Here is a 14,560-nt window from a genome sequence, read left to right on the forward strand (position 1 = left end):
CTGTAATAGAATTGTGATGAATTCACAGTTATCCTCACCAACCTTGCGTTTTACTCTTCTTAGCTGCTCTGTGATATTATTTCTTCTTTTTCCTGTTACCAGGAGTTTTCTGGCTTTTGTCTTTATGTCTCTAACCAAGAAAGTAAGTTTCTGATATTATTTCAGACAGCTTCATCAAAAAAAATTCTTACCAGTATGCTAAGAATTACCACCTGTTATTGGTCTTTTTAAACCCTACTTGTGCAGTGAAAAGCTTAAATTCCTAACAAAAAGAACCCAGATCAACCAACTTATTGAAACCATACCACACAAGTGACCTGACTGCAGTATAAATCTGTTCCAGGTGATTTAACCTGTAGGTGGTGAAGCAGTTTAATTGGACAGGTCTTCTCTGTCTACAGTCATATTGTCCTCCCTCCCATTCCCATCCCTGAGCCTCAGTGTTCCTTGATGTCACTGCACTTCTCTGTGTCTGTTCTGTTTCTCTCTCACTGATTTGTCTTCTTTTCCAACCTTCAAAGGAATATTTGAAAAGTATGGGCCAACTTTGCTATGATTTAAAGACAAGGTTAACTTAGAACCAGAGAACAGGATTTTGGTCCTACCTGTGCTACTGACCTTGTGTGACTTAATGTCTGTGGGTTTTACCATCCTCACCAGTAGGTATCCGTAGAGTGTCCGTAGGATACCTACCTGCTGAGGTGATGGTCAGGACAAAATTAAGACGCCGCAATACTTTTGGATACTGTGAACTGTATAAATGTGCAACACAAAGTTTACTGTGCTGCTGTTCCTGTGTGGGAAAGCTCCATGAAAGAAGGGTCTAAGACTTACCCTCTACACATGTAATGCATTGATCTTCTAAACTTTTTATATTGATATAATTTCAAACATGCACAAAATTGCAAATAATAGCACAAAGAACTCTTGTGCACCCTCGCCGAGATGCAACAATTATTTACCTTTTATGCTATGAAAACTTCCTTATCACTCTTGCATTCCCTCTGACTTGGAGAAATGTTTATTTTCTGAATCATTTGAGAGTCAGTTAGACATTGTGCCTCTTTCCATGTGATTTTTACAAGAACAAGGATATTTCCCTACATAACGGCAGAAAATCACGGAATTAATTAATGCAATACAGTTGCCCAATCTAATTATCTAACACAGAATACACTCATTCTTATCAATCGTTGCAGATAAGTCCTTTATGACACTTGTGGTTTGTTTGTGTGTTTTCTGCCCAAGAGCCAGTTTGGGGTAAGGCGCTGTGTTTAGCCGTGAGGCCTCTTTCATCCTTAATCTAGAGCAGCCTTTCTGTCAGCCTTTCTGTCTGTCTTTCTCAGCCCTTCTGTCTTTCTTGTCTTTTTTTTTTTTTTTTTTTTAATATAAGCGAGTTATTTTACAGAAAGGCTTATCTTTGGGGAAACCCTTCATGCTTGCTCCTTTGTTGGTCTTACTATATCCCCATTCTTTGAGAACTTTTTTCCTTTTTTGGCAAAATAAGATGTTCCAGGTTCACTCTATGCATTCCCTGGCCTTGCCCTCAAATCAGGTGTTCTGTAAGAAACCCCAAATCCACTTAGCCATTTTAGTTCCTTCTACGTTAAAAATAAAAACAAAAAACAAACAAAAAAAAAACAGGGTCCTCTTCACCCCTTGCAGCTGCTGGTGTGTCCTGCTTCTAGACCCTCCTAATGGACGTAGCTCTATACCTATAGATATGAACCTAAAATGATAGCTCCAGTCCAAATAAAAGACCACAGGGTACATTCTAGTCTTGTCTCCTTCCGTATTCATAACTCTTATCTCCAATAATGAGAAACCCTGTTTGTGCATCCACAAAGTATTTATGGGTTTGCTCAAGCTTAGAACACAAAAAGTAGTTTGAGGATTATTAACTCAGACCACTGTGTAAAGCAAACTTACCAACCAGAGTTTTATATTTATTTTCAATTTTTTCCCACTAACATATAGCAAAATGCAAAATCTTAAGCGTGGATCCCAGAAGGGACCACTATTCAGTCCCTTGGGTTGGCCAGTCATGTAGAGACTTACTGTCTGGATCACATCTATTGAACAGACATATATCAATGATGAAATTGTCCATAGAGAAGGCTCTTGCCAATCTTCCATTTTTAAATTTGCTCTTCAGAGGGGACCAAATGCAGCATATGGATTACCTCATTTCTTATTAAAACAATTTCTTGAAATAGGTGTCAACATTTCTGAAATAGATGATTCACGATGAGGTGTTTTGGAGTAGGGCAAGAAATGCACACTAATATTTGTACTTTATTTAGTGCTAAATTAACTGATACATCTAATAAAATTCAAAAACCAACTTTTTAAACAGTTAAGTATTGATTATAAAGTAGCATTACTTAACTAATTGATGCAGCAATTACACTTTAAAATTTGAGTTCTTTTCAATGCCTCAAAATTTTTAAATAGGTCTAGATACAGAATCTATCCAAATATAATATTTTAAAATTTATTTCATTTCTACTTAAATCTACTCTAAAAAATGAACATCATGGGTTTAATTAATTTCTCTATTTATCTACCTATCCTTATGGCTTTAGGAGATTAGCTACTAATATACTATAATTACTTAAATATTTTAAAAGTATAAATACTTTCTCAAGATTATAGTCATGTTTATAGATCTGAAAAAAAAAAAAAGGAAGAGCATTTTCCTAGGCCAGTAGAATGTGCAAGATTAGCTTAGTGACATTGGGTTTTGGTTAAGGCATGGCTCTTGTTTTCTTTCCTAAAGGAGTTCAAGTTTGAGCTGCTAGTCATCTTTTTGATAGTTAAAATTTTCTTATTCTGTCACTAGGACTTTTTTGATTTATGCCTTTCTAACAGGTTTTACCAATTTCCAACCAACCTGGTTTCTCCTTAAAATTACGTATTTTTTAAGTCTCCCTTGGTCAATTTTATATAACCCATCTCCTTGATATAATTCTATTCAGTGTTATTTTAATAACATATTTCTCATTAGCAGGTAACATTATAATTCTTAGTCTACCCAGAAGTTTTATTTCCTAGATGCTCCCATTATCAGAGCTCTGAAGTTACTTCTACTTTGAGAACTATTTCATCTTCTTGAATCATGTGACTGTGCCCTCTTTCTCCTTATTTATTTTGTGCTACCACTTGTGTTGAAATGGCCTGATATACACTTCCCCTCCCTTTACCTGGCTGTTGTGTGTGCCCACTGGTCACGCTCAGTCCTTCTGGCTCCTGGATTGCTTCCTGTTTCTCATATATTCACTCAGTCAGATGATATTTACTGAGCACTTATCTTGTGCCAAGCATTGTTCTAAGTTTTGGGGATGATAGTGCTTTACAGACCAACAAAGTCTTTGCCCTAATAATGCTTATATTACAGGGAAGGGCAGAAAGACAGAAACCTCGAGAAGCCCTGCTACTGCTGTTGACAAGGAAGTGATTGGCAGAGGAGTAGGAATAGGATTGGATGTATGGGCAAGACCAGATCCGAGGCCCTGGTGAGAACTCAGATGGCCGTGGTAAATGGGATGTAAGACCATCTGGAAGGCTGAAGAGTGATGTTAACTAATCAGGCATCTGTGTGGAGATGAGACTGCTGGGCAGAGCAAGAGTGAAACTGGGGGGACCAGTTAGAAAGAAACAACGGTGGTCCTAAGATTATGGCTGAGGAAGGCGAGCAAGTGTCTGGATGTCATTAGTGAGTTCAAATGCTTGGAGACATCTGAGTGTACTAATGATCGCAGAGAGATAAGGAGAAGGAAAGAGGAGAACCAAGGGTTTGGGTTTGAGCAATAGGATGTGTTGAAATAAGGAAAATGTGAAGAAATGGAATTGGAAAGGGAATAAAAGTTCTGATCTTTATATATTAAATTGAGACTTCTTACCAGAGTCCAGGTGGTATTTGTTGGCCAGTTGTGGGCATGTGAGTCTAGAGTTCAGAGAAGAAGTCAAGAATTGGAAAACAAATTTGGAAACTTTCAGCATATAGCTGGCATTTAAAGTCATGGCATGGGATGCAATCATCCATGACATTAGTGTAAATGGAGAAGAGAAGATGGAAGGCAACATTCTAGAGTGTTCTAAATATTTAGAGTTTGAGAAGAAAAAGAGCTGAGGGGGAAAACCTAGGACAAGCAGAGAGTGAAATGAAAAGAAAATCACAAGTTCATGGATAGTCTTGGAAGTCGAGTGAAGAAGGGAGCTCAGAGATGATTCCTTTAGTTTTGAGAAATAATCTACCAGGTCAAATAATGCTGATGATTAATTGGCTCACTCTTGGTTCGCTGTACTTCTCTTTTTTACACTTAAGTAAGTACATACCTATATTTTAAAAACAGATTTTTACTTAATAGATGAAATAAAAATACCCACATGTATAAAACTCTTGTCCCTACTCACGAAAAGGAATAATAAGTGAACAGATCCTCAATGTCCACCTCCTTTTACAATAGAACTACCCTTTACACACTTGACTTTTATTTTTTCAAGTTTCATTATGGACTCATGGCCCTTCATTAAGCATTCATTTTATTAACTAGGATAATTACGATTCATATGATGCTCAAGTTGTTTTCCTATTTAATCTGGCTCCTTTGTTCTTTTAAAATTACCTCTGAGATTCTTGAAAAGTTCATTACTCTCTGACAACAGCACTACGTTTTGGAAGCAGTCTAAATTTTAATTGCTTTTAAAAATTAGAGTTGGCAATTTTCTTAGGAATCCTTTCCATTCAGTGGAGAATAGTAATAGGGACCAAAAGCATTGTGCTGTGGGTAAACATTGGGCTTGGCGGTGGGCAAACTTGCTGAGGTCGCTTTATGCCACCGTTAGTAATGGTAGAACATAAAAAACTTTCAGTTTATATTATTGATATATTCCCATTGATTTTTTTTTTCCTTTTAGCATATTGTGTTGCTCTATCTACCTTACCACGTTTATTTCCTACCACAATGAAAATCCCACTTAGAAGAGGATAGCTTCATGTTCGGAGTAGTGACATTATTTACACCGCAGCACATAGCAACATAGAGTGGGGTAGCGCCAGCTCATCCCATCCAGTGCAGCATCTGTGGAGCACCTACTGTGTACCAAGAAGTGTGCTAGTCTTTGAGGTTAGAAACATGTCTCTCTGCTTTTTCTAAGCCTGTACCTTTCTTTCCCTTGCTACTGAGGAAAACACTTTGCTTGGACAGAGCAGGCAAAGGCTAAATGTAGCAGAAGTTCAGCCAACTTTCCCTACCTAAAGCTATCCTATTTCCCTTTAGCCTCTGCTGGCTTGGGGTCTGCCTAGCCAGTGGGTTATCTCCTGTTCCCATCCCCACCTGTCTTCTGTCCTATAACATTTCCTTGGTCAATTAGAATGCAGATGCTTTGAAACAGGGATATTTTTGGAACATGTCTCCTTTCTTCATCTGCAATGATGTCTCTGAAGGCTTTATTCTTCTACCTCTTGGTTTTAGGAGGATAGAAAAATCTGGGGAGGATTTTGTATTGCTCAGTATCCCAACAGTGATTACAAAGTACAGAATCTTGGGTCCCACACCAACCTTCCAAATTAGAATCTCTGGAGGTAGAAACTAAGAAACTGAATTTTAGCAAATTTCTGTTGATTCATAAACTTTAAGTACCATTGGCTATGACTTCTGTATTCTCAAGTCTTTATCATCTGAGAGAAAGAGGTGGTCTTGTGTTAGTGTTGGGCTCGTGGTGGGTAAATTAAGTGCATAGACACAGAAAGGTACGTGGAGTAAGACTTGAGAGAGAAATGCAATGATACGTGTTGGGGAGATAATTCCATTCCACAGTGCTACTTACAGATGCAGGAAAAATGCTATATTCCATGCAGCACATTAACAATTTCAGGTATCGTTAAGAATGTGTCAGAACAACATTCCTGTAAATCACATTAGACCAGGAGCTTGAAACATGTATGTTTAAACTTCACAGTTGGTGGTTCACGTATTGGTTTTCTACTCAAAACTCTAAAATAATGAGAGAAAATGGTGATTACTAAACTTTGCATTACCTACAAGCTGTCTCATATCAGTAATTATATTTATGGTTCTCAGATGGAGTACAGTGCTTCCAAGAGAGATAATTTGGGAATTTAGCTACTGAACTGCATTATTTTATTGACACTGCATTATTTTATCATTGACTTAAATCTATAGCAAATAAACTGCATATAGCACTCTGAACTTTTATGTAATTTTTTAAAATAAAATATGCAGAAAGCATTTAAGGAGATAATTCTATCATTTTTTTAAATAAATGTACTCTATTAACTTCAAAATAGAATTTATATAATGGGCTCATACTCCCTTTGAGCAAATTTTTATAGTTATTATTTAAATGGTATACCATTAATATAGTTAGTATTATTTATAATTTAATATATAAATGCATTGGGTATATAACATATAATGCAGACTATAATATGTGTAAATAAATATAATCAAATACAAAGGAGGAAACATGGTGTGGCAATTTTAAGATTAAATTTCTTCTAAATATTGAGTAAATATAGAAATCAAATGCTGAATAAAAACATACAATTCTTTAAAAAGAGTAACCAGCTGTTACCTAACAGGCATGCTAATCCAGTGACAGCCCCAATCAGCTTGGCTATTGGAAACAAACTTGTGATAGAGGGAAAAACTCAGGGATGGGACATGAGGGAGGAGATTTCACTCCATCCCTTCCTTCTCCCTGAGCAGGCCAGGGCGGGCAGGGGAGTTCCAGGGTTCAGTGGGAGTGGGTGCGGTCAGAACATCTGAAATAATCATTATGTCCAGCTTGACCAAAGTCCTGATTCCTCTGTGCCGGAAAAGAGAGAGTGAGAAGGCCTTCTGACAATCAGAGGGGCCTCTGTGGCACCGTAATGCCTTCCCAGCCCAGCATCTGGGCAGTTAAGGAGTTGCAACCAGCTGCTAGGAGCAGAGACATCAGCCCCTGGCTGAGCCTAGGTAACTCTGTGTCTCCCCCTCCTGCCCCTAATGTTCTCAGCTTTTCCCACAGAACCCTGCCAAGAGCTCCATGAGGCACCCCAGCTCCTGGTGCAAGGGCAGCTTCTAAAGTCAGTCCCACGTCAGGTCTCCACCCTATCATTTTAAACCGTCAGCACCCAGTTTGTTCCAACTGTAAAAGCCGTAGAAACTGGGATAAGGATGAAATGAGATGATGCCGTCAAAGTACTTGGCATCACGCTCGGCACAAAGCAGCTTCCCCATGAATGGGAGTTGTTCTATTGCTATGAAGCACTCAAGGAAGTTCCCTCAGATTTTAATGCAGTGTGGTTGTAAGTGGACGCTTACTGAATGCCTGGGCTTTGCGGATGACTGCTACTTGATCAAACATAATCCTTTGGGAAATATAACGACGTAATGAATAGATAGAAAGATAAACAGATGGACTTCAAACAACTTCATGCCCCTTTATATTTGTAGGTAACTTGGATTTTAACCTTTGAAATAGCACATGACACTAGGCATTTGAGACTACTGAGAATTAAGTCACTGGTTCTGCTAAGACTGTGTTACTGAATTTTTACATCATTGTGACTATGGCTCAGGTGGCTTAATTCCAGCTGTTCACTGGTCATTTCTTGGCATGAAGGTGTTGCAGGCCAATAGCACATATAGGAGTCCCTGTACACTTTCAAATTACAATATACTCTTCAATTTAATCTGCCTACAATACAAATGTCATCTTTTACCAGTACATTCTCAATATCAACGTTGTATGTGGAAAACCATTGTGTGGAAATCACTCAAGTTGGTGTGTTAGTTTATAAGCATTATAATAGGTTGTATTGCTTATATGAACTCTGTGAATTCAAGGACCCCCCCCCCCCGAACAAGAGATGCTGCTGAACCTCTTTCCGTTATTACCCGAGCTGCGTGGTTGTCTGAGGAGACCCTGGACCAAGATGCAGTCACCACAGTGGAATGCACTATAAAGCAGTGGTTCTCAAACCTCACCATACAGCACCATAATCTTCAAGATTCAATTTGAAAATGAATTCTTAAAAGTGCTCCTCTCCATCCCAGATTCATTAAATCAGAGACAGGAGATGGGCAAGTAACAGTGTTATTTGAAAGAATGTATGCATGTATGTGTTACTGAATCACTGTGCTGTACACCAGAAACACAGCATTGTAAGTCAACTATACTGCAGTTTAAAAAAAAAAAAAAGAGAGATGATTTAAAAGATGTGATAAAGATTAGCATTAATTAAGGCTTCATCTATGATCTGATCAGAAAAATAAAAATTAATGGAAAATTTTTAAAGAAGAATTCTTCAGAGAAATTCAAGGATATCTGAGGATGAGAACACATAGCCCTGAAGCACCTGCTATGAAGATCTCTAGAAAGCAACTTGGCAGATGAAGGGTTTCTTATACTTCTTTTTCATAATCTTTAGGAGAAATTTAGAGCCAACCAAGTGGAAAGCAATCCTAGGCCTGCATATGACATCAAATCTGACTTCTCCTCAAATAGTAACCCGGCAGATTGATCAAATTGTCATAAGTCCACATTACAATAGACGGAGAAAGGACAGCGACATTGCCATGATGCACCTTGAATTTAAAGTGAATTACACAGGTAAAATAAATCAGTTTTAGTCATCTCATCTGCCCAAGTTAATTCAAAATTAGATTTAAGTATTATCAGTACCAGTGCATTAATAGTCCATAAAAGTTGGATCATTTGTTACAGAAATCATTATAATTTAAATGGAATTGGGGAATGGAGAGAAACATATTAAATTACCTTCATCAAGGTGCTTAAATCCAACTTTCTAGGAAATTAACCAGTGAAATATAACCCTCGGAGCCTTCTGTAACAGTGGGCTCGGAGGAGCAGCCCAGAGAAAATGTCACACTCTAATACATGCCTTCTCTGGCTCTCCTGTGCAAGAAAGGCAGGTCCCCCTGCCACAAAGGTCAGAGTAGAGCAAACTGAGAGATGAGAGTATGTTCCAGGAGCAAAGTGAGTAAGAACTGCTACCCACAAAGGAGAGTCAACAGCATCCATGAAAATGGCAGGTGGAGGACTTCCTCCAAATACCTGGATAATGTGCGAGAAATCACCTGGGGGAGTGAACTTTACCCCGAAGGGCTCTGCTCAGCTCCAGCCTTCACTCTAAGACTCTCCAGTGCCCAGGCAGGAGGAAGTGCTGCTGTCTCTGTGCTCCTGTGGCACTGGGTCTCCACGTGCATCAGAGCACTTGTCCAGGGCAGACTGTTGCCACGGTTAGTTGTATTAACCCTGTCCTTTTATTCCCTTTGGTGTCTACCCTGGGTTTTACAGGTCGTGGATGCTGAATAAATGTTCGGAGGCTTGCCAGTTGTTGGAGAAGTGCATAAAAAGCCAGCAACCAGTGCTAATGCCTCCATAAGGGTTCTGTGAAACAATCGCCTAAAAGCTTTGTTAATGTGGAGATAGTTGGGGAAAATCAAGGAAGCCTCAGAACATTGGCACAAGTTGCTCTTAGTTGATGCTGAGAAACAGCCTTACCAAGATTTTCACAGAACTGGCACCACATTCTATTAAGTACCGTGATTATTTAGAAATCAAATATAAATGACTAATTCCAGAACTAAGACATTGTCTACATTAGAGTAACTAGGAGACAATGTGGAGGAACTTAAAAAGCCACCAGTGGTACCTGATTCACTAGCAAAGAAGTGCTGCTCTGGAAAGCTTCTTTCCCCTAAGATTGATGTCAAAAAAATGTCCAGCCAGGATAAAACAAAAACACATTTTTTTTGTTTAGATGAAATGTTGAAAATGATTGATTGTTAAACCTTTTGGATATGCATGTGCGTCTGTTCTTATTTCTGTTTTCTTCATTTTTCCAGATTATATACAACCTATTTGCTTACCAGAAGAAAATCAAGTTTTCCCTCCAGGAAGAATTTGTTCTATTGCTGGCTGGGGGACGGTTGTATATCAAGGTAAATTATCAGACTCAAAAACAAAGAAAACATTTGCTGGTAAAAAACATGCTATTGCTCTATCCTGTGAATATTTTCAACACTTTAAAAACTCATAACAGTTTTCTGCAAAATCTCTTAAAAGCACTGTTAGGCTTATATTCATATGTTGTATATTTGCATAATTTAATTTTTTTCCCAAATTGTGTGAATTATATTATAAAACTACAATTTTTATTGGAGGGGAATTCAAGCATTCTCCAAACTCAATATCTAATTTAAGTATTACAAACACTCTGATAAAGGGAAAAGATACAGCTATTGAAATGAATATAACCAAGGGCTACAAAATTGTATCTCTGTAAAACATGGATAAAGTCTTATCAAAATAAAATCTCATCAAAAACCCAATTATTAGCTGTTACATTTCTCAAATCAATAAAGCTATTATTATTTGTCACATAAAGGCTTCACACTCACATTCCCTAAAATGAGAAGGGGATCAGTTTTATCACGCTGGTTCTGCCTACTGACAAGGAGACTCAGATATGGCCTGAATCGTCCATTGAAGAATATAAATAGATATACCATTGACTCACTAGCGTCATTTAATAGCACATTCTCCAATCAAAGAAAAGATGCATATTAAAAATAAGCAAACTTTTAAAAAAAGCCTTCATACTCTCTAAATGTAACTGTGAGGCTCATTGGTTTTGAAATTCCTAATAGGAGATACTCCATGTAGGATAATGTTTGACAACTCATCAATAGTTAAGCAAAGAGGAAAAACTATTGTCTGGTGGGAGAACCTGGTCTCTGCAGTCACAACAGGTCAGAGCCGTGATATTTAAAAATCCTAATTGCACTTGAGATGAAAAGGCATAGAATCCTGCGGAAAGATGCAGATGCCAGCAACAAAGGATTCACAGCTAAAATATCCTTACTTCTTGTGAATGTGAGCATAAAGTCTAAGTCGAATCCTTGCCTGATGATTCCAAAAAACGTTATTCACTGCAATTACATTATGTTGCTGAAATGCTTCATTTCTGCCATCCATAAAATACACTGAAGTCAAAGACTGTAAATTCTTCTATTTCCTCCACTTGAAAAATGTCATGACTTATTAAATCTGAAATCTAAAGAGTAACAATGATTCTTAGATAAAAATTTTCTCTATCGGACTTCAAGTAAAATACATCTATGACCACAGTGTACTCTTCAAAAAACAAATTATCCACTAACAAAATATAAGACTCTATTCCATAGGAAATTATTATTTTTTTAAGAGCTGAGTAAACTTGCTCCCATTTGCTTATTGGTACTAAAGATATGCATTTAATTGGCTTAAGGGAAGTCTCTCAGAGTGATATGGAGCCAAGAAAAAAAAAAATCTACATCTGAGATCAATTTCATTTAGGAATAAACAGATCATGTTTGAATACTTCCTGGGTGATGGCAATTTTAATGAATTCTATGAACTTTGTCTGAGGGTTTCCAACTACTTCTAAAACCTCAGTTTTCCCCTCTTTGAGTATTTTACACTAATTAATTTTCTAGGAAGATCATGAACATGTTGCTTACTAAGAAGTAATGAAGTAGTCAATTAAATTAAGGCAATTGGTCAACTTAAAATATCATTACTGACATTTTTATGTTTTGTGTGTGTGAATATGTGTATTCTCAATTATTCTCATGGCAACTCATGTTGACAGATGTCACATGTAAGAACACTGCTCAAATTTTCCTTTACCAAAAAGTTTTATCACATACCCAGCCAATTTTTTACCCCTTGACAAGCAGCAAAATTGTCTTTGATCTTTATTATAAAGCTAAGTCTACCAGCCCATTCTTGATCTTCATAGAGCAAATGACAGTGAAATGCTGAAAGTTCTCCTCCATCATAACCTCTTTAATTCACTTTTTAAACTTAAAGTCTATTGTCAAGCTTTAAAAATCATCCAGCTGCTGGAGTCACTGGTACCAGCTGGCATCAGCTCCCAACTTCACATTCACTGTCACTCTGGCACCCTGAAATGGACCGTGGTTGGAGTGTTTACAGCGGGCTAATTGGCAGACAATACACATTGGGGCTTTGTTTTTCATTTCTTGAAGATCAGTTATTAAACATTTATCAACCCACCACTAGGTTATACGTACATTGTTTTGCACCTAAATTATACACACGCAGGTAGACACACACACATACACACACATACATACATTTCTTATCTTCTTAGTGTGGGTGTTAAACTTAGCTGGAAATGAGATCACCTGCATTTTTGCAACAATGTTGGCTGTCAAATGTACCCCCTTATCCTCAACTTTCTGCCTCTCTTGAGAAACTAAATAAACCTGCCAATTATTAGAAAATGCTTACCAGTTACCTTTTCTAGGGCACTAGACACCTGCGTTTTTCATGTCTCTCTTGGGATCAGTATTCCTGTAAACAGAGATTCGTGCTTCCAGTAGATGAGTCATTTTTGTAAAAAGCGTGGAAGTATACTCTGCCACTAAATGCCTCCTTTCTCTTCGCCTGCACGTGGCTGACAAGCTGATTGCCCTTAGACCAGGGCACAGTTCATCTGAGCTTTGTCTCCTGCTCAGTGTGCACCTGCTCGCTCACACTGCATCACACAGGAGCTGAATGCCATTATCCGGGAGCACCTCTTCAGGTGCCAGATGAAAAGCACGCCTGGATTTCTGAGCCTTTGCTAATTTCCATGAATGAAACTCTTTATGTTGGTCGGCTTTTTTCCCCCCATGAGTAATGCTGTAACTGTTTAAAATTACTGAAAATACCTAAAGGCTATCTAGTCTAATCTACCACCCTGTTGGCCCTTGGAAACTAAAGAAGTGCTTTACTGTTATCCATTTGGCAAAATCCACAGATGGGCTTTATTATGTGCTTGAAAGTACGAGGTTTAGCATTTAGCTCCTTTATACGTACACACAGTACTTGATAATGAGCGTGAACTGCTGAAATAAAGAAGACTGATGGTGGCTCATTCAGTGATGCATGCTGATCACTTCTGACTGACGGGCTGGCTGCATTATCCGTGTTGAACAGGTCCTCCTGCAGACGTATTGCAAGAAGCTGATGTTCCCCTTCTCTCAAATGAGAAATGCCAACAACAGATGCCCGAATACAACATTACAGCGAATATGGTGTGTGCCGGCTACGAAGAAGGAGGGGTAGATTCGTGCCAGGTAAATGGTAAAACTGCTTCCGCTGCATTTCCAGAAAGCACTGCTATATGATGACTTCGTTGCTCAACAAGGATCAGGGAACACAGAAATCTTCAGGGTGCTAATTTTTCATTTCTTCTTTTTCAAAACTGTGACTTTTTACTTTTCTGTGTGGCTTTTGCATAGCTTTCCTGGGTGGACCTGAGCGTTAGAAACAAAATGGATTTTTACCGACAAGGGTTACAAATCAGATGTCTTTAGGGATGAGGCATAAAATGCGGATGTCAGACAGCTGAGTAAAATATGCAGTCGTGGGCCTGGGGGTGAGCTGGAGAGTGTACCCCTTAGTTATAAGCATTTATTTCCAAATTTCCAATTCTTTAAAATTTCTATACAAAGAAAACAAACAAAAACAGATCTGCAGGCGAATTTGGCCTAGACTCCTTGTTTTCAACCCTGGTTTAGAGGATGATCCAGGTATCCAGTGACTCAAAATAATTTCCAGATGAAAACCAACCTGGATAGCCCGCAACATATTTGAATATCACTAGCTTTTGACTTGCATGGCTTTCAAAGAAAACCCTTACTCGCAGACTACCCTCTTGGAAGATAAAAAAAGTCTTAACCACCTAGAAATAATGTAGCCATCTGTGAGCTCCATGAAATCTACACACACTCAATGAAAAGTAAATTCTGCTAGATTTTAGAATTATAATTAATTTGTAGGTGCAGTATGGAGTAGCCATGAAAGTATAGATTCTGTGCTCAAACTATTTGACCCTTGCTTTAACACTTACCAGTGAGACCAGGCAAGTCACTTAGGTATGGCTGAGGGGTTTCAAAGAGGTAACACATATAAGACACTAAGTAAGCACTCAAAAATATTAACAATTTTCATTAAGAGACTTTGTAAATAAGTTTTCTGGCATATTTTCTGTATTTGAAAATTAATAAAATATTAATGCGTTAACATCTACTGGATTAGATTAAACCTGATAGCAGAACTGAGCAAATAATTTACAGATGTGGACGTAGCAATTTATATTGTGGACAAATGGTTTCATTTTGTTAACGTGGAAACAACTTATTTATCTTAACACATATTAATGCATATGTCATAATTTGTCTTGATACAAGACTTTCTTAATAGACACTTAGGAAGGTGGATCTAAGTGTCCTCTAGTTAAGTCAATGGCTTGTGACATGTGAAATATTCAGCTTTGTTTTACATTTATTCTGCTTTGATGAACACTGCAAATTGAAGACAAATAGGAGAGCAAACTTGTTTAAAATTTATCTTTGATCTTATACTTTCCTTTTAAAGTGAAAAGTGTGCTAAAGGTAAGATATATTGCCACTTAGCGGGAGATTTATAGAATTATCGTTCAAGAGGGAAATCAGCTGTACAACTTCAATTA

General features: G+C 37.8%; 1 protein-coding gene across 1 annotated transcript in view; it reads left to right on the top strand.

Annotated features, from left to right (window-relative positions):
• TMPRSS15 (transmembrane serine protease 15) overlaps positions 1-14,560 on the top strand; it is a 107,090-nt gene that overhangs the window by 89,096 nt on the left and 3,434 nt on the right. Inside the window, exons 23-25 of the mRNA XM_010960134.3 lie at positions 8,441-8,622; positions 9,882-9,977; positions 13,024-13,163. Of these exons, the coding sequence (XP_010958436.1) occupies positions 8,441-8,622; positions 9,882-9,977; positions 13,024-13,163 (418 nt within the window). The remainder of the gene's footprint in view (positions 1-8,440; positions 8,623-9,881; positions 9,978-13,023; positions 13,164-14,560) is intronic.

This window comes from Camelus bactrianus, chromosome 1, assembly GCF_048773025.1.
Source record: "Camelus bactrianus isolate YW-2024 breed Bactrian camel chromosome 1, ASM4877302v1, whole genome shotgun sequence".
NCBI lineage: Eukaryota > Metazoa > Chordata > Mammalia > Artiodactyla > Camelidae > Camelus > Camelus bactrianus.